The 25,819-nt window shown below is 45.4% G+C and overlaps 1 protein-coding gene across 1 annotated transcript; it reads right to left on the bottom strand.

The window, feature by feature from the left end:
- Positions 1-958: 958 nt before the first annotated feature.
- LOC115404616 (SH3 and multiple ankyrin repeat domains protein 3-like) lies at positions 959-23,057 on the bottom strand. The gene is given in 23 exon segments (XM_030114022.1): positions 959-1,029; positions 1,243-1,350; positions 1,353-1,374; positions 1,448-1,566; positions 1,887-1,975; positions 2,669-2,741; positions 2,817-2,876; positions 2,879-2,926; positions 3,001-3,178; positions 5,370-5,536; positions 5,725-5,791; positions 6,152-6,229; positions 6,343-6,459; positions 6,578-6,612; positions 6,991-7,120; positions 7,242-7,393; positions 7,487-7,595; positions 7,742-7,813; positions 8,849-8,967; positions 8,970-9,051; positions 9,235-9,406; positions 17,560-17,789; positions 22,952-23,057. Coding segments are annotated over 21 exon segments (2,064 nt in total). The 5' UTR covers positions 9,403-9,406; positions 17,560-17,789; positions 22,952-23,057.
- Between the last annotated feature and the right edge of the window lie 2,762 nt (positions 23,058-25,819).

Below are 25,819 nucleotides of genomic sequence, written 5' to 3'. Positions count from 1 at the left end.
AATGTAAAGACAAACAAAAATGCCTTTATGATCCTAATAGAAAAAAAAAAACACCAATAATAATATTCAATTAAAATCAAATCATGATTCACAATAAATTCCACTGCTGGATCACCAACCCAAAGTTCAGATTTTAATATTTTAAAACCAAAATATCAAGAAATTATATATCCATAAATAAATTTAAAAAAGTTGAATTTTTTGACAATAAAAAAGAAAAATTAGTTAAAATGAGTGGGACATTTTTCTGCCATCACAATGATCAATAATGTAAACGTTAGCATTAGCATTAGTGGTGGAAATGTCCCCGTGACATCACTGCGACATGACTATGACTTCACTTTGACATCACTCTAACATAACTGTGACATCACTCTGACATCACTCTGACATTACTGTGACATCACTCTGACATGACTGTGACATCACTCTAACATAACTGTGACATCACTCTGACATTACTGTGACATCACTCTGACATCACTATGACATCACTATGACATCACTCTGACATGACTGCGACATCACTATGACATCACTCTGACATGACTGCGACGTCACTATGACATCACTCTGACATCACTATGACATGACTGCGACATCACTATGACATCACTCTGACATGACTGCGACATCGCTATGACATCACTCTGACATGACTGCGACATCGCTATGACATCACTCTGACATCACTATGACATGACTGCGACATCACTATGACATCACTATGACATCACTCTGACATGACTGCGATCACTATGACATCATGCCACAGACACCACAACTGACACATGGACTCAGAGGGTCCGACTCACCGAAGCGCCTCCTCCTGGCTGCAGAGAGAACAACGGTCAGATACGGCAACACTCCTGCAGCTCACAACACTGTGTGTATGTGTTGGTGTGTGTGTGTTGTGTGTGTGTGTGTGTGTGTGTGTGTGTGTGCTTACCTATCTCCTCTAGTCGGCCGTCATGGATTTGGACCGGAGAGTCAATGATGTGCTGGGCGCTCGCTTTGGAGGGGGCGGGGCTACAAGGGGAGAGTTTGACTTATTCTGTGTTTTTTTAACTATTGTGAAATTGATTAGAGAAACTTTTCACTTTTAAATTGATTAATTTAGAAAAAGAAAAATAGCCACTCCAAGATGTGTTTAAAACCATATAAACAAAACTGAGTGAATCGGTCAGATGTGAGTGTGTGAGGTGTGAGTGTGTGAGGTGTGAGTGTGTGAGTGCGTCGTACCTTTCTTCCTGATCAGGTTGGATTCAGATTTGCGGGAAACGGACACGACCTTCATCAGCAGGCGGCTTCCCCCCTGGCGGATCAGAGAGACCACCTGCCGGTGCCCCCCTTCACCACGTCGCTGCCGTTCACCTGCACAGCGACGCTCGTCAGCGGGTCTGAGCCTCAGCGGGAAACTCACACCCGCCCCATGCTCTGCTGTCACCTCGATGAGGAAGTCTCCGGTCCGCAGCCCCGCCCTCCAGGCCACGCCCCCCTGATCCACCGACTCCAGGTACTGGAGGGCGGGAAACGCCGGCGTCGGGGCGAATTCCTCGATGGGGTCTCGGCTGCAGACAGAAGAGGAGACGGTGTTACTGGACGTGAAAAACAAGAAATCACTTCTTGATTCTCTGCTTTCATTTTGAAGGATTCTACTTTTTTTACTGTTTTGAAAGTATAAAGTTTAAGAACTTTTGCAGTCTTATTTTGAAGTGATTAGCTCCTCCCACTTTGTTTGCAGAGTGGAGGGGGCGTGGCCTGCCGCTCCCCTTCGGCTGTTATGAAACCAGCGTTTTTTTTTCTTCCTCTCAGCTCTAAATATCTCTCTTTCCTTCTTTCTCCCCACTCCTCCTCGCTCATCTCTGGACTTTTTCTTTTTTTGCTTCTACCTTTAGCTCCTCTGAGGACGAAGCCGAATCCTTCGCTCTCCCTCTTCTGCAGCACCGCCGTCTTCTCCTCGATCACGTAGTCGCTGCAAATCAAAGCAACCGGCTGGAATTAGAAACTTCATGACCTCAAAGTACAAACGGCAGACACATAATTTATTAATGACGAATCCTCAAAGATTAATTCTCTGAGATGTAACTCATTCCATGAGGAAAATTGACTTTTTTTTAAATTTTATTTGACTTTCTCATTTTCATGATCCAATATGTAAAATTTTATGTGATTTCTGTTCTTAGAAAAATAATTATATGCTGGGTGTAGTTTAAAGAATGCAATAAAATGCTATTATTGTTTCTAGCTATGTTGTAGGAATAAAGAGAAAAATGTGTAAATAGTAATGAGTGTAAATATACATTCATAGTTTGAATAAATAGTATTAGTCCATTAAGAGTGCAAACACAAAAAGATTTCAAGCACTATAATATTACTTGGTGAAAAAAAAAATGTAATCACAGATAAATACAATAAATGATCGACTTAATGTCATGTCAAACGGTATTTGTGTTTGATTTCATTTTCAGAGTATTTAGAATAAATAAAAACATTTATGGAAAATTAATTAATTGACATTTGTAGAATTTTTTATATTTAAGTTTGGGATATATATATATATTCTAAAGTAAGTAAGATACTGAATGTGTTCAAACATACATATATTTTTCTAGCATGTGGAAGCAGTAGGGGATTTGCCGGCAGCGCTGCAGTGTGGCGGTCTGACCTGTAGGAGGTGTAGTTGTCGTACGACCCCGTGTAGTGTCTGAACAGCCTCTTGGTGCGGTCCTCCCTCGTCTCTGAAACATACGTGTCACGGGTCACGCGTGTCTCGTGCGCCGTACTGTGCACGGCTCGGTGGGCGCGGCGTTTACCGAGTCGGGGGTCGTACTGCCGCATCTGCACCTCCTCCACGCAGTCGGCGGGGAACCAGCGGTCCGGCCTTTCACGCTGCCCTCCCAGAATCCTCCCTCGATCGACAACACTGAAAACACAACAACGTCAGGCGCCTGCCTTTCACGAGTGTCCGTTGACTCCCCTGTCTGTCCTCCGCCTGACCTTTGACCCGCTCTCCGCGGTGCAGCTGGATCTCCCGGGGCCCCTGGGGGACGTGGGGACCGGGGGCGATGAAGGTGCGTCCCGGCACGGCGCTGTACAGCCTCCTCTTCCTCATCTGAGGGGGTCCAGCGGCGGCGAGGACGGAGGGCTGGTCTCCACGTGGGCGCCGCCGCTCGGACTGGAGCCGCCACAGAGGTCACAGGGTCAACGAGTACAATCTCACTGGAGCCGACTACACCCTGCACTGTTATGAGCTACACCTGTAATGATAGTAACTACACCTGTACTGTCACTAACTACACCTGTATGATAGTAACTACACCTTTATGGCTAATAACTACACCTGACTGTTACCAAATACACCTGAATGATAGTAACTACAACTGTAACGATAGTAACTACACCTTACTGTTATGAGCCTACACCGGTAATGATAGTACTCACCTGGACTGTCACTAACTACACCTGTAATGATAGTAACTGCACCTGGACCGTACGAACTACACCTGTAATGATAGTAACTACATCTGTACTGTCACTAACTACACAGTAATGATAATAACGACACCTGTAATGATGTACTACACCCTTTATGGCTAATAACTACACCTTACTGTGTACCAACCACACCTGTACTGTCACTAACTACACCTGTAATGATAGTAACTACACCTGTACCCTGTTACTAACGCACCTGTAATGATAGTAACTACACCTGGACTGTCACTAACTACACCTGTAATGATAGTAACTACACCTGTACTGTTACTAACTACACCTGTAATGATAGTAACTACACCTGTACTGTCACTAACTACACCTGTAATGATAGTAACTACACCTGTACTGTTATGAGCTACACCTGTAATGATAGTAACTACACCTGGACTGTCACTAACTACACCTGTAATGATAGTAACTGCACCTGGACCGTTACTAACTACACCTGTAATGATAGTAACTACACCTGTACTGTTACCAACTACACCTGTAATGATAGTAACTACACCTGTACTGTCACTAACTACACCTGTAATGATAGTAACTACACCTGTACTGTTACTACACCCTGTAATGATAGTAACTACACCTGGACTGTCACTAACTACACCTGTAATGATAGTAACTACACCTGGACCGTTACTAACTACACCTGTAATGATAATAACTACACCTGTAATGATAGTAACTACACCTTTATGGCTAATAACTACACCTGTACTGTCACTAACTACACCTGTAATGATAGTAACTACACCTGTACTGTTACCAACTACACCTGTAATGATAGTAACTACACCTGTACTGTTACTAACTACACCTGTAATGATAATAACTACACCTGTAATTATAGTAACTACACCTTTATGGCTAATAACTACACCTGTACTGTCACTAACTACACCTGTAATGATAGTAACTACACCTGGACTGTTACTAACTACACCTGTAATGATAATAACTACACCTGTAATTATAGTAACTACACCTTTATGGCTAATAACTACACCTGTACTGTCACTAACTACACCTGTAATGATAGTAACTACACCTGGACTGTTACTAACTACACCTGTAATGATAGTAACTACACCTGTATTGTTACTACACCTGTAATGATAACTACACCGTACTGTCACTAATTACACCTGTATAGCTACTAACTACACCTGTAATGATAGCAACTATACGTGTATGGTTTTGAATTACACCTGCATGTCTATTAACTACGCGTACACTGCTATGAACTACACCTACACGGTTAGTAACTACACCTGTACTGTTACTAACTACACCTGTAATGATAGTAACTACACCTGCACTGTCACTAATTACACCTGTATTGACAGTAACTACACCTGTAATGATGGTAACTACACCTGCACTGTCACTAATTACACCTGTATAGCTACTAACTACACCTGTAATGATGGTAACTATACGTGTATGGTTTTGAACTACACCTGCATGTCTATTAACTACACGTACACTGCTATGAACTGCACCTACACGGTTAGTAACTACACCTGTACTGTTACTAACTACACCTGTACTTTACAAACTACTCCTGAACTCTTACTAACTACACTTGCACTGTTAAAATACACCTGTACTTAACTAACGCTTCTCAGGCTGTCACTAGTTACACCGGTCTTCACCTGCATTGCCACTGACTACAGCTGACTATACCTGTAATGTCACTAACTACACCGGCACCATTATAAACTCACTCATTCTACATGTGAAACACACTGATATTAAAACGCCGGAGAATCCCGGGGGTTTCATGTGTGTATCTCAGGGTGTGACGTGTGTACCTGAGGCGTCGCGTGTGACGTCGCAGTGAGTGCGTGTGCGTGTCGTGGTGCTCTCCAGGCTCTGGAGGGAGGGCCGGGTGAAGAGGCGGGGCTTTCCAGGGCGTTGTCGCTGGCCGAGCGAATCAGGGAGCGAGGAGACGCCAGGCCGTTCCCCGCCGCCGAGCGCGTCACGCCGGCTCGGCGGCGCTTCGTGTAGGAGGGAGTTTCTCTGAAGGGAACTACTTGGACACACATACGCATATGTTTGCACACGCAAACACCACACCCACACACACACACCAACACACACACACACACACACACACACACAGGCAAACACACACACAAACAAAAACACAGAGTTAATATCAAGCTCCTGCACTGACAATACAAACACATGCAGGAAGGTTAAAGTGTTAAAACTCACCGACGTCAGACATTTTGTGAATCTTGATGATTTCTGCCAAATCAAAGTTTCCAGCGATGATTGCGACCTACACACACACACACACGCACACACACACACGGTCACATATTTGTTGGTATTTTCATGATTGAGACTTGTTTTGATGCTCAGCACAAAACTAAAATCATTCTTTTAAATGTTGCTTTAATTACTTCCGTTTCCATGGAGATGGAGTCGGAGTGTTTTTAAAGAGTTGCACTGTCCCTCGTCTCCATGGAGACACAATCAGAGCGTTTTATGACAAATTCAGTTTTCAGAGGCTCTTAGCACCAATGTAAATGTAAATAAAGCTTTTATTCATGTGTCAGGAAAAACTCGCTCATTCATCTCTTGAATTGTTGGTTGTTGTTTGTGCAGCGGGTTGTGTGTCGGTTCCGCTGTGAGTCACCTGGAAGGCCGTCTGGTTGTTGTAGTTCTTGATGTCCTTGTTGGCTCCTCTGAACAGCAACACTCGAGCACAGCTGTCCTGCAAACAGCAGCACATCACACCGTCACCCCCACCGCACAGGCGAGGGCGCTCTTGCTCTTGCTCTTGCTGTTGTTGTTGTTGTTGTTGCGTATTTGGTGTGTTGCTGTTACCTGATTGTAGAGAGCACAGAGGTGCAGTGCGGTGTTTCCTGATGCATTCTGGGAACTCATGTCGGCGCCATAGAACAGCAGGTGCTCCAAGTGCTGCACGTTGCCATAGCGACACGCCTGAAAACACACACACGCGCACAAATGCGCCCACACACAAAATCATAATTGTACAGGGCTTGAACTCCTCATCAGTGCCGCTAATTTAACTCTGTGTGTGTGTGTGTGGATTTGTCACCTGGTGAATTTCCTGCCACCCGTTCTCATCATCCCCTGTAACCATGACAACAAGAACTCTCTCAGAACTGAAGTGTTTTTTTTTCCCCAACAAACACAAAAACACAAATGAATGAATAAAAATCTGGAGGATTTTTGTTTTGCGTCTGAAAGCAGCTGGCTCCGACTGGTCCCTTCTCACGAACTCAGGCATTAAAGAATTATTATCATGGTGAATTAATGAAGCTGCAAACTTGGAAATATACGGAACCAGTTGGGAAATTCCTAATTCCCACTTTGAAAGTGTTCTTGTGATCTGCTGATAACTGAGAAATGTTGTCTTTGCCTGAATGTACTGATTTTCAGGTTAATGTCACTTTTAAAGTCAACAGTTTCTGGTGCTGTCAGAGGCGTGCGTGTGTTGAGTTGGGGTACCGATGGTGGCGTGGTCCTGCAGCAGCAGCTCGCAGCAGTAGGGGGCGCCGCCCACCATGGCCGAGTGGTAGAGCGGCGTCAGGCCTCGGCTGTCTTTGTAGTCCGGAGACGCGCCGAGGTCGAGCAGCGTCTGCAGAGCGAGGAGGAGGAGTTAGCGCTCCCATTCCTCAGTGTTACAGAGGGTGTTCCTCAGGGCTCCGTGCTGGGCCCATCTCCTCACAAAGTGTGTGTGTGTAGTAGCGCCGTCTCACCGTGAGGGCGGCGCTGTTCCTGCAGAGCACGGCTCGGTGCAGAGCCGTGATCCCATCTCTGGTGCGGAAGTCCAGGTGAGCGCCGCCGCTCCGGAGCACCTTGATGAGCTCCTCGCTCTCCTCCAGCTGCACGGCCAGGGTCAGAGGGCATTCTGGGACAAAAACCAACCAGAAACCATCCCTGATCACCGTCTGCGTCTCTGATTGACTACACTTGTTGTTTTTTAGTCTGTTTTCTGTCTTACCTCCGCTGTCTGAATCGTGGAAGTTGGGATCGAGACCTTTTTCCAGCCATTTGGATACTTTCTCTACATTCTTTTGGTGAACATGTTCCATAAAACGTTTCAGATTGGCCTGAAAACAAACACAACATCCATTTTAAAAATGCTTTATTCACCTTCTTTCTGTCATCATTATTACATATCGCCTAAATAAAATACTTATACTCAAATCTCTGTAACGTTTTGCATAGTTTCTCCAGTAAAAGTGTGAACGTTTACCTTAGTGTGCAGCTTTGCCAGCTGCTTGTCATCTACATAACTTTGAGTATAAACTCTTCTTTTATAACGAAACTGCAGAGAAGGGAGAGAAAAAAACACACACGGTCAGTTTGTTCATGATCTGAATCTTCGTTCATTGGAGGATTTCATCATTTCAACAAAGGCTTCAGAAACATTTTCCCATCTCACATCTCCACCATTTTACTAAAGTAGCCACACAAAAAAAAAAAAACCAGCTGTATAGGAAACAAAAATCTGCACAACATTTAACGCTTTAGTGTTTTTATTTTTAAACAAAGTCACAGAAAGCTTCCATTTAGATCATTTCATGCAGTGAATTCTTAAAATCAGATCGCAAATTCCTTCTTTACTTTCTGTGACTTTCTCATCCTCTCTGCAGCTCCCCCTGGTGGATGTACATGGCACTTACACTCAGTGACTATGTGGTTTATTCCAATCCAGACCAAAAATATCAAATATCAACACTTTAACTTATTTGTTCTTCACATTTGTGTCTTTCATTGGAAAAACTCTTAAATTAAATCTCTGAAATGTGACAGGAAATCTACAAACTCCCGAATTGATTGCGTGGAGAGAAAGTTCAAACCAGCGGCTGCAGAGAGATTGAAGAAGTTTCCCACATGAAGAAAAATGTTTGACAGACATAAAAAAATGAAAACACAAGAAAAACAAACAAACAAAACAGTCACTGGCTTCTTGTTCTCGGAAATGTCTTCACTGACACACTTCACTTCCAGTCGCTACGCTTCCCCTGAACATTCATCCCAAAGCAAAATCAAACAAAATCTGAGCTTCTTACAGGGAACATCTTCGTGTTTTGCAGTTTTGGTGAGATTTTAGTGTTATTCTGTTAATTCATGTCTCTATTCTCCTTTAGACACTGTTTTAATGTTGTTTCGGTCTTTTTTATCTGGATTTGGTTCCGGTTCGGTATTTCTGTGTGGAAATGTATGGTGGTCGCTGCGTGTTGGTGGGAGTGAACGTGTCCGGCTGTGTTCGGCTTTGGTGAATCGGGGTGGGGGAAGGGGCGGGGGGAACTGGAGGGGCTCCAGGACAGAGAAGGTCCGGCTCTGGATGAGAATTTACCTCCAGATAAGGGATGGGGGTGATGGGGGGCAGAGTGTATTCCTTCAGCAGACGCTCCTCATCCAGAAACTTTCCGGCTCGGCCGTTGAACGCCGGCTGGAAGAGACCATAGTTCAAACATCCGACAGAGACTGAGTCAACGTCACCAGAACCCTCTGCTTACTGGTCCAAACGGGTAACTCTGGGTCCAACCGCAAACACTTCTGAGAGCCAGAGACAGGAGCAGACAGAAAGACGGACAGAGACAGAGACACACACGCGCACGCACGCACCCACACACACACACACGCACACACACACACACAGGCACACAGGTTGGTGTTGCGCCTCAGGGTTACAGATGCAGATCAGCGTGGAGACGTGCTGTGGCCTCTAGCTGGTGTTACCGTCTGCTGCAGGTCCGGGATGCCGATCCGGACCACGATGCTGTTTCCAGGGGGCGTGTCGTCCACGTCGTCGTCCCTGGCAACAGCAGAGCCTGTCGGGTTGCCGTTAGTAACCGCCTGTTGCCTTGGGCGATCATGTTTGGTGTCGGCAGCCGGACTCAGAGGCATGTGTCTGGAGAAACCGCCGAGACAGAGCGGACCAATCGCAGATAGAGTCAGCTGATCGTCGGCATGTGTTTTAATTAACCAGCGCTGGCTATGCAAAAAAAAACAAAAAAACAAAAAGAAAAGCACTTTTCACTTCACAGTTATCCAAACACAAGCAAAATAGTTACAGCATTAACACTACTGGACCATTGTTTCTTCTGAATCAGCTGTGAGTGCAGAGAAAACTCTTCTAACCTCTTTTCTACTGCTATCCATCTGGAGGAGAAAATCAGAAGCAAAGCGTCTTTTCTCACTTCCTCCCCCAAACGTAAAACATGACAGAGACGTGAGAATAAATTACAACAAACGTGACAGTCTCAGTCAATCTACATTTCCTCTTTTAAATGATTAACACTTGTTGGAGCCGTTGTTTTCTGCTCAGATCTGCTCTGGAAGCAGCTGTTAGCCCCGCCCACTCGTCTGCGTCTCCAGGACAACTGAACTGCACAGCTGGAAAGTCAACTAGAGACCGCCAAAAATCTGCAACGACACGTCGAAGCGATCCAGACTGCAAAACTCCAGAAACACTAAAGACCGTATGTCCAGCCGCTACTGGAGCTGTAGGGTATCTGCTGGTCCACGTTCTCCCTGTACGCAGATGACGGTTGAGTAATTGTTAGTGAATGGCAGCTTTGTAGGAGAAGAACTGCTAAATTCCAAAGAGTGAGCAGCACAAACCCTGTATTGAAAAACTTTCTAAATGTACTTCCTTTTTTAAAGACTTTTTGTGTTAATGAACAGTTAAAATGCCACACAGGTTCACAGTTTTCACTTGAACTCATGTAAACGGTCTTGTTACTTGACATTAGGGACATTTAAGAGATAAGATAAGAAAGCCGTTATACGGCCCCCAGTGAGGAAATTACTTCGTTTCAACAGCACAAGAACAGTTAAAAAATCACGCAAGACAAGACAAATTTAAATATGTAAATACACTACCGTATATACAGTTTTCACAGAATGATCATAGGTGAAGAAAAAAAGAAAAACAGTCATATAAAGACGTGATGCTACCAGCAGCCAGCATGACATTAGTAATGTCTAATATGATAAAACATGTTTATTGGATGAACCAAATCATTTAACATATCTTCAGTTTTTTTTCTCTCTTGCTTTTTGGTATCTAAATAACATTTAGCCCGAGTTTCATAATTTTGTCAAATCTGTGGTTGATTTTGAAACATTTTGTCGGGTAGTTTTTAGTTTGGTTTTCAACACTTTGACAAACTTCTTTAGGATATTTCAGAATTTTCTGGACTTTAAAAGTGTATTCTGTATTTCTGTATTTATTGTATTTATCATTTATATGTAGTGAGTGAGATTTTGAAATCCCGGCAGACTGCTGGTATGCAGCTGAGTTATACGTGTTTCGGTTTGTGGTTCTGGTGTGTTGTCAGGTTTTTAGTCAGGCTTTAAGGATTTAATCAGATTTATTCAGATTTAATCAGGTTTGTCTCCAAACGAAGGCAGTGGAGAGTCTGAAACGCCGGAGAATCTTCCAGCCTCCCACGGCTTCTCCTTCAGAGCATATTTAGCATTTTCAGGCTGAGGCGGCGAGGCGAACGTGTTCGGGCGTCCGCTGGCTGGAATTAAAGGACGACCACGTCTCTCCCGGGTCCGACCTCCACCTCCGCCCGTCCACAGGACGTGACGTCACGTCCTGTTTTTCCTCCTCCAATTGTTCTGCTCCACTTTCTTTAAACGATCCGTGAACGGAAAGAAAAGGTGGAAGAGACGAGGAGGTCTCACCTCCTTCCTCCTGCAGCCAAATAACTCCGACTCCGAAAACACCACCGCCGAAGTCTCAGGGCACTAATCTCCTAAACCATTAGGCATGAACTCTGAAGCTGCTGTCTGGATATTGTTTCAAAGTGTGAAAAAAAAAACAATCAGAAATAGACAAAAAAAAACTACAGGAAAAAAGAGTCCAAGATGAGACATAAAATAACCACAAAGACACAAAAGAATCAAACCAAAAAAGGCACAAAAATGTTGGAGAAGAGCCAAAGAAAAGATAACCAAAGATTAAAAAAATATGTTAATGGAAAAAAAATGTCAAAAGCACAAGAGATAATGAAAGATACAAAAGAAATTAATTAATAAAACAACCATAAAAAATGAAAGAATCAACTGAATTAAACTGAAAAGACAAGAATCAAAATACACAAGAGATTCACGTGATTCACAAAGTATTCTAAAAGAGACAGAAATGACCACACACGCACACACACACACACCACAGAACCGCAGTCTTGTATTTCTATCCTTGTGGGGACCGTCCATTGACTCCCATTCATGTCTAGCCCCTAACCCTGACCCTTACCCTAACCCTAACCCACACCACAACAAAGCCTAACCCTAAAGAAATGTTTTTGCACTTTTACTTTTTTCAGTAACAACAACATGGTCAAGAAAACACTGTTTCTCCTACTTAGGACCGGAAAAAGGTCCCCACAAGGCACGTCGTTCCACGTTTTGCTATCCTTGTGGGGACATTTGGCCCCAACAAGGATAGAAATACAAGAACGCGCACACGCACACACACACACAAGCACGCACACACACATACACAAGCACGCACACACACACACACACAACACACACACCACAGTACAAAGTGGTCTGAGGTGAAGTGAACTTTGCGACATCTTCACATCCTCTAACCACAGACTGTATGTATCGTTGTCATGGCGATGAGCAGCTGCTGTCGCCGCTTTGATGGCGGCTTCGCTCACAGCCGAGGGGGGGGGGGGGGGGGGAGTCGAGGGTTGTCATAGAAACTGGAATAGCAGGGAATCCTGTGCTAACCTCACTGTGTCACTCCTCTGTGTGTGTGTGTGTGTGTGTGGGTGTGTGTGTGTGTGTGTGTGTGTGTGTGTGTGTGTGTGTGTGGTGTGTGTGTATGTGTGTGTGTTAAAAAAAGACTGCCGATCTACATGCCCACTGTTGCCATAGCAACGTGGCTCAGCAATTTTCACAGTTCCCACTAGAATGTGCCGTCCTGCAGCCCCCCCCCCCCCCCGGCTCCAGAGGGGCCAGCAGGGGCGTCGGTGGGCAGATGGGACCGGATGATTGGCAGCTGGAGTTCAGAGACAGTTCACACGATGAGACGTTTAAAGAAGACGGACACAAACAACCACCGCAGTGAATCAGTCATTTACACTCTGGGTGACGGAAACACCGGAAAGTATCCTGGAGACGAGGATACAGGTGAACAATTACAAATATGGCCGAGTTTCACGCTTTGACGCATGACGGTCACAAGAACACAAAGACGGCCGTTTCATGTGACAAATCTCTACCAGAAGAAGAGTATCTGCGAGTACAACCGGCAGAGGTAATGCCAGTGGCGCGATGTGTTCGAGAGCAGTCGGAAACTATCGGCCAATCAGTGGGAGCTCAGGAATCCTGAGCTTCAGGCAGCAGGCTCATTTCCTGGGAAACAAACAGTCGGCGAACGCCTCATTCATCTGAATTGGATCAGATTTGAAGACCAATAAAGCGTCTTTTCCATCTAATCAGCCACATATTGAGGATTTCTCCGCAGGACGAGGCTTTCCAGGAAAATATCCCCACAATTAGCGGCTTCGCCACTGTCAGCGAGAGGAAGTCGTCTGATTACTGGAACATTCTGACTTTCAATAGCAAACTTGTTTCTACAACACCCGGGACCGCTTTCAGATCTCTGGCGACCTCTGCGGTGCCTTCAAGGACTCTCTGATGACTGGGATTAGAAAGACTATTTTCAGAGTAGTTTGTCATAACATGTTGTTTTTAATTTAGAAGGATTTGAATTGATTTATTTTGTATTTCCCAGGTTGATGGACTGGTTTTCAAGTCGTTGTTGCTGGTTTCTTTTTGGATTTTGAACCTGTTTCTTTTGGTTCCAGTCATTTGAAAAGTCTTTTTCGCTGATTTCTAACTGTTTAGCTGGTTTAAAACTTTTTGGAGCACAAACAGGTTCTTTTCTCTCCGGTCCTTGGACATCTTTCGTGTTTCCTTCCCACATGTATGGAGGAGTTTCTGATCTGGCTTTAGGAAGATTTCAGACTCAGTGTGGGAAAAGTTTCACGCTGCTTTCCACCTGTTATTTTGGTCCATTTCGAAGAAGTTTTTGAGCAAGTCTCATGGTGGTTACTGCAAGTCTTTGGAACAAGTTTTCTGATTGATTTTCAGGAGGTTTAAATCTAGTTTCTTTATATTTATATTTCTAGTTATATTTCTAGTTTTAAGCTGGTTTCCGGCTGTTTTTCACCACTTACATCAAAAATTTTGACTGCTATTCATCTCAACTCCTTTGGAGCCGCGATGGAAGAATAAAACACCCGTCCAGACGCAGTGGGACGGCGCTCCGTCACCTCACAGCTGAATATCACCCGACAACAAACCAAAGTGTCGGACTTTCACACCGAAGCCAGACGTGCTGTTATGAAGCTGAACTGTTCCTCCGCGATTCGATAAGTCCGCTCAGAAAACGCTCCGCATGAAGTAAAAACTCAGAGAAGAGTTGCTTTCCTGACTCAGAGTTTAGTTCGGATGCTGCTTTGCTCTAAATTTAGCTCTGAGTGTCGAAACCTGAGTCACAACCTGAAGTACATTTATAGCCAGCAGCTTTTTTTTTCCTCTCTCAATCTGCTCGGGGCGGCGGGTGTCCTACGCTCTGCCCTGTACCTGAACGCCTCATGTGCAGACAACACAGATTTGAGGAAATTCAGGACAAACAGATCATCACAGCCCAAAATAATCCAAGTCAAATTCCCATTTAAAATGAAAGGGAAGAGAAAAACTTGAAAAATCTAAATGAAACTAGTCCAGAAAATCTAAACTCGGATCTACAACCAGCTTCAAACCACCTTTAAAATTGTTTAAAAACCAACTGGTTTCATCTTCCTGATTTTAAATAATCTGTTTGATGGGAATTCGTGTTTCACAGTAATTCACGCTGTGCTCTCAGTGACCTCTGACCTCTGACGGGACTCGTCCAGAACACACTTAAACTGAGGATCTGAGACATGATTCTGGACTCGGTACTCTCCGGGTGCCCCTGGTGCTCCTGCGTCTGTCCTCCCCCCCGTCTGGAATCACCATGGCAACCGCTGTCAGCGGGTGATTGGCTGATTTCATCCGGGGAGACGTTTGACCTGAACTCTGAGCCGTCTCCGGCTCCCGCCCGTCTCGGTCTCCTCTGCTGTGCCGCGTTCTGACTCTGCGTTTTCGTCTGTTTGGGTCGGATTGTTCTCCGGGTGTCGGTGACGCGTCTGTTTTGACAGGTTCTCGCAGTAAACACGAGGAGGACGCCTCCAGCCCGAAAACACTCGCCATCACACACACACACACACACGCTCCGCTCGGCGGCTGGATTCTCGCGTTTGGACAGAACAGTTCTGGGAGTTTCCGCCTGTTGTCTGAGCAGACAGGACGAGGCGGGACGCCGCCGCCGCGGGAACAAAACGGCGTGTGCCGGATTAAAAGCTTGGACGGCTCACCGGCAGATGTTCAAACACGGAGCAGCTCTGATCTGGTGTTGATCCGGTTCACCTCGCAGCAGCTTCACTCCCACAGGAAAACATCGCAAACTCTCTAAATCACAGCCGCAACTGATCCGTTCCAGTTCCTACCTTTATAAATACCACCACAACCAGTAACCCCCATGCTACTTAGACTAGTTTAACAGCTAGTTTAAGACCGTTAAAGCTCTCACCATTAGCTCTGCTCATCCTAACCTGCAGTCTGTGAAAACATCATCTGTCTGCAGGATTTCTTCACTTTTTTTTTTTGTTCTTCTTGACGACGGTTTGTGTTTCCTCAGGAAAACTCTCAGCTGCTCCTTCTCCTGCTGCCGGTGCTCTTCAGGTAGCTCTCAGTGGGTGTTCTCCTCTTCCTCCTCCCTCCTCTTCCTCTTCCTGTTGGATTCCATAACGCCTCCCTGGTTTCCCGTATGATCTGGAACGTTTCCGGAGAGAAAAGGGGGAGATCCGAGTCCTGAAATAACCCAGAGGTTCCGGGTTTCCATGTCGGTCCTCGTCCGTTCTCCCTCACACGAGGACGTCGCGTCACACAAGAACCTTCAGTGTTTTCAGACCCAAAACTGAAAAATATGACTTCTAAAACCTCAGAAATTCAGTGAGTTTCAGTCCAATGTCGCCCCCCAGTGGTCACATTCACTATGACAGCAGCAACGTAGAACATGAGGAGGGAGAAGCTCTCAGAGCTGGATCCGAACTGTTCCGTTCAAAAACATTAACCACAATAAACTGAACCATCAGGAGAGAAGCCTCACATGGATCGTATATGTGCTTCTTTGAATTCACATGTTAGCTAAACTTTAACCCCGAACCAGTGATGTTGCTATGCTAACATTTCATTTTGTGATCATCGTGATAACAAAACGTATCTTTTATTTCATTTTTATACAGATAATAGTAATGATAAATTCTAATTCTGTTTTTGTTCCTATTGCTGGTGGAAAACACATTTTCTGAGCTTGAGTCTGATAGCGAGCAGTTTTGAAGGACAAAAGAATTCTTAAAAAAATCACTCAAAAAGAAACAAATCTACCAGAAAAGATTGTAAAAAATAGATTTAAACAGATCATGAACCACCAGGAAAAAGCCCAGCACAATTGTTGAAAACCAACACAAAAAACAGAATACCATAAAAAACAAAATGATACAAACTGAGCACAAAACAAAATCACCTGTTAAAGCACAAAAAACGATTCAAATATATGACTGAAGACTCCAAAGAGAACAAAAACAACCAAAGAAATACAAAAAAACCCTAAAAAAACACAAAAAATTACGCAAAAGAGACCAAAACTATCACAACATAAAACAAAACAAATGGATAAAGACTGAAAAAGTATTGAAAATGGAGAAACACGAAATTACTTTAAAAAAGAAAATTCAGAAACATCCTGATAAAGACACGTAGAAATGATGAAGAATAAACAGTGTACATATCAGTGAAGAGGAAAAAAATCGTCTCAGTTTTCCAGCTGAAAGTTTGTGAGTGATAACAGTGAAGCAGGAAGTGGAGGCGGGACTTCCTTTTCCAGAGCTGTCAGTCAACAGACAGGAAGTGATGTCAGAGGGAAGAGATCAGAGTCGAACCCGACACTGTGTTTCAGTTGTGCTAAAGAAGTAAAAATAACCAGCAGAAAAAGACACAACAGACACGAAAACTCCAGAAAACGACATGAAGTTAAAAAAAAAAGGTCACAAGATACAAAACCCTCAAAAATCAACCAGAGCCTCAGAATGACCACGAAAACAGACAATCTGGCAGAGAACAAGCTTCATCTCTGCAGATAAGTCTCTCCAAGACATTGTATGTAGAACATGAGTCCGATGAGGATTTGGACTTCTAGTTGCACAAACTGATATTTCAAGAGTTAAGCTAACTTCCTGTTCGGTGTCGTCCAGATTGTCAGAGGTGAATAAAGTCTCCGGCCCTGTCACCGGGTGCTGCTCACTCTGGAATTTAACAGCAGTTCTTCAGTAAAGCGCACATTTACTCCACCCTCATCTGGAGTTTCTTCAACCGGCCCCGAGGCCCAGTGGAGCCAACCAATCACAGCCCCCCTGGTCTGCCTGACTGGAGGATTCTCGGCTGGAGGAGGAGTTTCGCCGCAGCGCAAAACCTTCACAACCTTCACGTATCATAAATAAATTAGGCTAAATATGTTCTGCTAATTTGTTAATCCTGACTTCAATCTTCAGTAGAGCAGAAACACTGAGCTAACAGGAAGGTATCGCCGTCTGTTAGCATGTTAGCATGTTAGCATCTGATTTTCAGATTTGTGTTTGATTAAAGAACCTGCTCAGATTTACGGTCAGTCCCTCAGAGGAGGAGGCTGTTTGGAGGAGGAATAAAAATAAAGACTTTGGACTTTGTTCCTTAAAGAAAATGAGATATTTCATAAGTGAACAAAGGTAATACTTTTTAATTTATTTTAACAAGCTGAAGTTGTACAGATGTAGCAGATGAGCAGACTCCTCTGGGAGTGTCGGAGGCCGCCGGCTGTCTCGTCTCTCAAGACAGAAAACAACCAAATTCAGAAGGTTTCTGGTGAAAAAGGCCCGAAATCAGGAGCTTGTTCCAATGAAAGCGACTCACCTGTCAGCTGCAGTCCCATCAAACTGATCCTTCACTGAGTTCTCTGGTCCGGGTCCCGGTTCTGGTCCTGGTCCAGAGGTGGTTCTGGGGCGACGCTGTAATCCTGCTGCCGGACGAAGCGCGGAGAGGAGGCGGACGAGTGTGTGAGTGTGTGTGCGGTGGACGGGAGGTCAGGGAGCCCAACTCCTGCTGCAGGTCGAGCAACTTCACAGCGAACGGCCCTGCCCATCCTGTAGGGGGGGAGGAAGAGGAGGAGGAGGAGGAAGAGGAGGAGGAGGAGGAGGAGGTCAGGATGTGGGGCAGGAACAGGGAAAAAAAAGAAAAGAAAAGCAGTTGTGAGGGGATGAAGGAGCAGCTTCCATCACACCAGAGTGAAAAGATTCAAGAAGAGGCTGAAAACACAACCGTGGAATAAAAATATACAGTGAACCGCATCGAACAACCACAAAGAGACATAAATCCCATCAAGTCCAACAGTCGCGCAACAACCGGACAACAAAAAAAAAGCTACAAACAAGAAAAAAGAACGAATGAAGAAAAAAATTTAAATACAAAGAAGGAAAACAGAACCAAAAACTTCAGTTAGCACACTCATGAAAAAGAGACAGAAACTCTTGGTAAACCTCATTTTTATGTTGATTCTGTAATTTTATGTTGTTTTCGTGATGTTTATATATAATTTTATGTTGGTTTTAATTTTCTTGTGTTTTTTGAGTCGTTTCATGTTGTTATATTTTGTTTTGTGCTTGTTATCTCATTATAAGCCATTAAATTTACCATAATGTTAAATCTTCTGCATTTTATTTCGTCATTTTTAGTCTTGTCTTCATGGTTTAGCTACTCTCTCTGTCTGTGATTTGTTTCAAGTTGCTGACTCCTCCTGAACGACACGTCCTCACCACTTCCCCACCGTGCCGCCCGTCGACCGTCACGAACCAGAGGTTGACCCCCGCTGACCTCTCAGCTCACCGGCGATTAACCTGCTAGCAGCTCGCTAACGGCCCCATTAATGTGTATAAAAAGAAGAACATGTTTTCACGGCAACGTGGCCGGCGGGACGACATGCTGGAAACAATAAAACAACTTTTGGACAGATTAGAAACACTTCCACTGCTCAAACTTCCTGCTTCCTGGCTCGGTTTCCAAGGAAACGGATGTTAGCAGGAAGGCTGAGAGAAGCTGGACAGCACTGATAACACACACACGCACACACACACACACACACACACAATAGAAACTAAATCTTATTTCCCTGCCGCTCAGAGAATCTGTTCTTCTTTCTACATTCCCACCACCAGTGGGCGCTCTGACTTTATATAAGATACACTGAGAGTCTAGAGTGTCTTCAAAAAACCCCTTTTCCACAAAGTCGTGAAGCGTTTGGTCGACCTGCAGGTGAAACGCGGCCGTCTGTCGCTCGCAGTGTTCCACTGAGCCGCTCACAGCTGTTCTCCAGATGTGAGGAGCAGAACGGGAACGCTGTCCAGTAAAATTCGTCCAGCACAGAAACGGTGGCGTGGGCGAGGCGGACGGAGACAGAAGCTTATGGTGACGCCGGTGCTGTGGCTACCAGGGATGAGTAAGCAGGCCAGAGAGAGAGAGAGAGAGAGAGAGAGAGAGAGAGCTAGTGCTAAAGTGGCGTGCCGTTAGCGTTCCAGGTCACAGACACCCAAAACGCAGCGGAACTTTTCGTTTGCACCTGAAAGCGTTGCGGTGTGAACGCCTCTCGAGTGAGGAAATGATGCTTTGGGTAACAGTTTAGAGGCAGACGGAACGGTTTCCTGATGAAGGCATCTCTGCACTCCAGTAACGGGAACTGAGACGCTTCACTGCTGAAGCAGTGGCGTTCCAGCACTTCAACTCCATCATGACCCAGAAGGAGCTGGACTGTTTTCTGAGGCTCATTAAATGGAATACTGCATCTGAGATACGACTGTTTCCTGCATGTGGTCGTTTCTCCACCAATCAGCCGAGAGTTTGGGGAGTGCGAGGACATCAGAGTCACACTCTGACAGCAGGACTTTGGAGAGTAATCTGACGATAATTCCGCCGTCTTCCGCCCGTCGCAGCGAGCGTCCGCCTGCATTTGCATGAATTATTAGCCTGGTTCGTCTGAGCCGAGCGCAGACATGCAGCGCTGTGGCCACATCGCAAACGTGCTCCTCATTGTGAGGTGCGAAAAGGACGAGTGTGTGTGTGTGTGTGTGGCTCCCCTGGCCATTGCCATGGTAACCAGTGGCAGGCGCTGATAATACACACTGTCCTCTCCCCCTCTGACGTTCACTTCATCTCGTCAAGTTTCGCACATCACCGAGGAGCTCGGATCTGGAGAATCCGCCGCTCGTCTGCTTTCCGCCGCAGAAAGAATCGGGCGAAGACTTCTGAGTCACGGCCACTCCTCATTCATAAGAACGTTTAATTCACTGCGTCCCCGGAGGGAGATTACCGGGATGCGTGATGAAACTTAACCACAGCAACACAAAGCAGAAAAAAAAAAAACAAAAAACAAAAAAGACCAATAAATCAAACTGTGTCACAGATTCAGTCACTGCTTCCCTTCACATGGTAATTTAGCTCCAGCCTCCGGTTCTGGAAACTCTGCTGTTCTCTGAAGGCTGATTTACTGCCTGTGCCGTGTGTCGTCCTGACGGTACCTTTGGTATTTTTCTGTTTGTTGATTATGTACAGTGATTTGCATCTTTGGTGCTGGAGGTTACCTGAGGTGTCATGGAGGACACTCTTCCGTCTGATGGTGAGTTCTACTGTGTTCCCACTGACTGAGGAGGAGGATTTGTTGCCTTCTAAAAAAAACAGCCAGCTGTGTCGTCAATGGTTGAACATTCCACTGGGGTGTTTTCAGTAATGGAGGAAAACATGCTTCCACAGATGTGTTGTGTAGTGGAGGCCAGCGTTGTGGTACTTGAGACCGGTCTTGGTCCCTAGAGATATTTTCAAGATCTTGGTCATGACTCGGTCTTGGAACCTCAAAGTCTTGGTTTTGGTCTTGATGCTCAGGTGTTGGTCTTCAGTCTTGGACTTGAGATGCTGTGATGTCGGTCTTCATTTGGTCTCCATCTCTTAAAGTCTCAGTCTTGTCTTGGTCTTGTAATGCTCTGGTCTTGGTGTGGTCTTGGTCTCTTAAATTCTTGGTATGAGGATACTCTGGTCTTGGTCTCGACTTGGTCTCAAACTCTTAAAGTCTTGATCTTGTCTTGGTATTAAGATGCTCTGGTCTTGGTCGTGGGCTTTTACAGTCTTGGTCTTGTCTCGGTCTTGAGATGCTCTGGTCTTGGTCCCTGTCTCTTTAAGTCTTGATATTAAGATACTCTGGTCTTCATCTTGTCCTCTTAAAGTCTCAGTCCTGCCGTGGTCTCTGGATGCTCTGGTTTTGGTCTTGACTCGGTCTCGGGTTCGGTGGACTTGACTACAACACTCCTGGACTGTGATTTTCTGTCTCTGGTGTTAATGTAGGTCATTTCATTCCCTCCGGTTCTGGAGGTTTGCGTGGAGCTGGGGACCGGAAACATCCACTCCAGAGTGAGACGTCCAGTCAGGGTGTTCAGACCGAGACTCCCGTCCTGCTGCCGTTAAATAACCACATTTGACAGAGCGCACTATTTTCGAAGCTTCTTCCCCGATCAGACCTGAAGCTGTGAATCATCGCAGATGTAAAATGGCAGCTGATGATCAGGTTCCATTTTTTATTTATTTATTTATTTTTTTATATATATTCCGGTCCGAGTTAACACACCGAGCTGTCGCCAACACGCAGCAGTTTAACCTCCGACCGGCGGCGGCCGGGGCAACGCCGACTCAGCCGCCGGGCTCAGCGTGTTGCCATGGCAACCACATGATGTTCAAATGTGTGAGAGAAGAAGAAGGAGAAGAGAAGAAGAAGAAGAAGAAGAAGAAGGTTCGCTTCCTCATTCCGGTGTGAATTTTTTTTTTTAAGGCAGATCATCTTTAGAAAGTCGGTCTGAGACGACAGCCTACACACTCTGTGATTACATAACACACACGCACACACACACACACACACACACACACACACACACACACACACACACACACACACACTGAGGGCCGCTGGAGGAAAATGAAACCGGAAACATGAAGAGCGAAAGATGGAGTGAAGGAATGAAACGGAGAGGGGAAACTGAGGTGACTCGGGTGAAGGTGGAGAGGAGGAAGGAAACGAGGAAGAGAGGAGGAGAGAGGGAAGATGGGAAGGATGAAGGAGAGGAGGAGGGAAGGAGAGGAGGGATGAGGAAAGGAAATTAAAGAACTGAAACGGAATGAGGAGATGAGAGGAGAGATGAAAAGGAAAGTTTGATGATTAAGGAGTGAAACGAGAGAAGGGAAACGAGAGGGAAGGAGGGATGCAGAGGAATGGAAGGAGAAGTGAAGGAGGGATGATGGAGGAAGTGAGGGATGGAGGAAAAGAGGAAGTGATCAAAAGATGAAGGGATGAGAGGAGGAAATGGAGTGATGAAAAACAAAATGAAGGGGGACGACGGAAAGAAAGTTGTATGGGAAAAAGATGGAGGGATGGAAGAAAGATTGAAGAGGACAAAATGGATGAGAGGCAGAAATGAATGGATGAGTGGAGGAGGTGAAGGAGTGATGGAAAAAATGGAGGATGAGGGGAAAGAGAAGGAGGGATGAGACGACTAAGCAAAGGAGGGGTAAGTGGAGGAAGTGAAGGATGAAAGGATGAATGGAAGATAAGGAGGGATGGCTAGAAGGAAATGAATGAAGGATGAGAAGAGGAAGTGATGATGAGAATAGGAAAGGAATGAAGGATACAAGGAAGAAAAAGAGGAGGGATGGGGAGGAAGTGAAGGAGGGATGAAAGGAGGAAAAGTAGGGATGAGTGGATAAAGTGAGGAAATGAGGATGAAATGAAGGAGGGATGAAAGGAATAAGTGAAGGAGGAATAAGAGGAGAAAGATGAGAGGAAGGGCTGAAGGAGGGATGAAAGCAGGAATAGAAGGAGGGATGACAGGTGGAAGTGAAGGGGGCATAAAAAGGAGGGAGGAGAGGAGGAAGTGAAGGAATGAGGAGAAAGTGAAGGAGGGGTGACAGGTGGCAGTCTGGGAGAGATGAAAAGGAAGGATGAGAGGAGTGAAGGAGGGATGAGGAGAGGGAATGAAGGAGGGAGGAAAAGGAGAGGAGACAGGTGGAAGTGAAGGGAGGGATGAAGAGAGCGAAGGAGAGGAGCGGCGCCGGAGGACGACTGGGAAAAAAGGTACAAGTGTGAAGAAAAACCCCGTCACGACTTTTAAAGTTACGGAGCGACACACACACACACACACATACACACACACACACACACACACACACACACACACACACACACACACAGGGATGGTCGCCCTGCAGAGAGACTCACCCAGAAGCTCAGCGACTCGTTCTCCATGATGATGAACTGAAGAGAAGAAGGATGGAGAGACCCGGTGGAGGAGGAGGAGGAGGAGGAGGAAGGGGCAATACAAGAAGAAGAAAAAAATGAGGAGGAAGAGGAGGAAGGAGAAGAGGAGTGTGTGGAGACGGGAAGAAAAGAAGAAGAAGAAGAGGAGAGGGAGGGAGAGAGCAGGAGGAGGGAGGGAGGGAGGGGAGAGGCAGCAGGATGAGTGGAAGGCAGCTCGGCTCAGCCCACACACTGCTGAGCATCTCTCTCTCTCTCACACACACACACACACACACACACACACACACACACACACACGGCTCGACAGAGTGTGTGAGCGTGCACGTCTGCAGTGTGTGTGAGAGGGCGTGCGCGTTGTGAGTGTGCACGTTATCTCCCACTCCATTGCGTGGGTTAGAAAACACACCTCTCTCTCTCTCTCTCTCTCTCTCTCTCTATGAGTGAGAGAGAGAGTGAGTGAGTGAGGAGGGGAGGGGGGAGGTGAGCGGCGTGGGCGTGGAGGAGCGGCCCCGTCGCCATGGAAACCACGCAATCGCATTGCATGGAAAAAATGGGGAAGAAGAGTGAGGAGGAATTCATCATCTGAGCATCATCATCACCATCATCATCATCATCATCATCAAAATCCCCCTCTTCATCACTCTAATCAATCAAGATCTTCATCAGAACACTCATCCTCATCACCCTCACAGTTAACCTCATCTTCATCACGCTGATCATCCCCATCACCACCCTCCTCATCTTCGTCAGTATCGTCTGCCTCATCCTCATCCTCACCTTCAAAACTTCCCGTGTTTCAAAAATCCTCATCTTCATCGCTTTCATTGTCTTCCTCGCCATCTTCATCCCTCTCACAGCTATCATTCTTCCTCATGAACATCAGCGTCCTCATCTTCATCATAAAAACCATCATTCTCCTCTTCCTCATCACTTTCATCACTCATTATCAAGACATGACGACGACGATGATGATGATGATGATGGTGATGATGATGATGATGATGATGATGATGATGATGATGATGGCCACCGCTGTCAGTGGGTTCAGTCAAGCTTTTGATTTGCGTTCGTTCCCAGCTGTTGGTTCAGTCAGTGAGTTGTCTGTAGTTCCTGTCCGTCACTACGTCTACATGCAGTCAGTTTTTGGGTTCAGGTCAATATTCCGGTTTCTGAAACATCTGGAATAACCCGTTTACATGATGAAACAGAGTTACTCCTGTTTACGTGATCAGTAATCAATCGGGATCTCCCCATCCAAACCACGGCGTACACACGACACCATGACTGCATTTGCACTCCATGCCACTAGGTGTGCTGTTTGCATGTTCAACCTTACTTTACACAGACACCACAGAAGAAGAAGGGCCCCTGAAGCGCAGGCTCTCTCTGCATTTTGTTTGAAAAAGTCGTCAAGTCGTGGTGATATGTTCAATGATGCGATGCAGCGTTTTTTTCAGTAAAAGAGAAGAACTGAACAATCGTTTCCGCACATTTTATTTACTTAGTAGCAGCTAAACTGTGTCACAAGTAGTTTCTGTACTGAAAAGACCAAGATTCCTTGCGGACAGAATATGCGCAGAACCATATTTCATGTCCCTTTCGACCGGGTTATTCCGATGTGCACATGACAAGAAATTCGGGTTAGAAAAGGAGGAACCCAGGGGTAATATTCTGGTTTTTAAAAACCGGAATATGAGTATTTTCAGGTTTTTGCAGATGTTTATTGTTTACATGGCTGTGTGCAACCGGGTGATTGTGAATATTCCGGTTAAGAAAGGGTTACTGGCTGCCTGTCAACGTAGCCAGTGGTTCCTGTCAGTGGTTCCTCAGTGGGTGCAGAGGTTCAGTGGAGCCCTCTGGAGGTCGTGGACAGAATGACAGCAGCCTTGTAGAAACGGTGTGATGCGGCCGTTCTGTCCTCAAAGATGCTTTTTAAAGATTTAACATTTAAAAACTTGTTTTCGCATCCCACAGACACGGACCCTCCTCCTTCTCCTGCAGTGACGGTGGCTGGATGGGGTTTATACCGAAGAATCAATGAAGCAAACGCCTCTGGATGCCGCTGAGGGTCAGTGGAGGCCGATTCTCCCTCCTCGGCTGTGACGATCCACAGGTTTGAGCCGGAGCGGCCAGCCTGGAATCTTTGTGTTTCTGTGACTCAGGAGGCCGTTGGAGCTGCAGTGAGTGTTTTGAATGAACACCAGGAGAACAGATGGAGGCTGAATGTTCACAGATACTCGGACATATGCTGGCGGAGAGTCGAGAAGCTTCTGCTGCTTCTGCTGCTCTCATTGAAGCGAAGGATTATTGAGCCTGAGCAGCAGATAGAGGTGGCAGCGAGAACAGGCGGAGACACAAAAATCAACATCACGACGGACAGGTTTGAAAAAAATGAGGTTGAATTCGACAAAAATGAGCAGAAAGACTCAGGAAATGACGCCAGATGTTCAAACGCTGAACACGGAAGATGTTAAAACAAGTTCAGAAGGACAGAAAATATCAGAGATTCACAAATAAAAAAAATAGCCTCTGATGTTGAAGGACTGTGGCGCCTCCTGCTGGAGAACAATAGGATGCACACCACGGCTCACTTCAGTGTTTGTAAAAAATGACATCATTAATCCTCGTGTTGTCTTTTTACTGTAAAGACAGTGTGACAGTACAAGAGTGTACACAACAAGAGTGTATGTCATTATTCTTAAATACTGGATTAAATAAACTCAGCTTTACAGACATATGAAAGCATATGTTTTTCAGATTAAGTTAAATTAATAAGTGGAAACATCATTGTTTGAATAATCCCGAATATAATAATGTTTTTTCAAACTG

Source organism: Salarias fasciatus, chromosome 17, assembly GCF_902148845.1.
Source record: "Salarias fasciatus chromosome 17, fSalaFa1.1, whole genome shotgun sequence".
Classification (NCBI taxonomy): domain Eukaryota; kingdom Metazoa; phylum Chordata; class Actinopteri; order Blenniiformes; family Blenniidae; genus Salarias; species Salarias fasciatus.
Note: the sequence above shows the minus strand (reverse complement) of the source record. Positions and strands in the feature narration are given on the sequence as shown.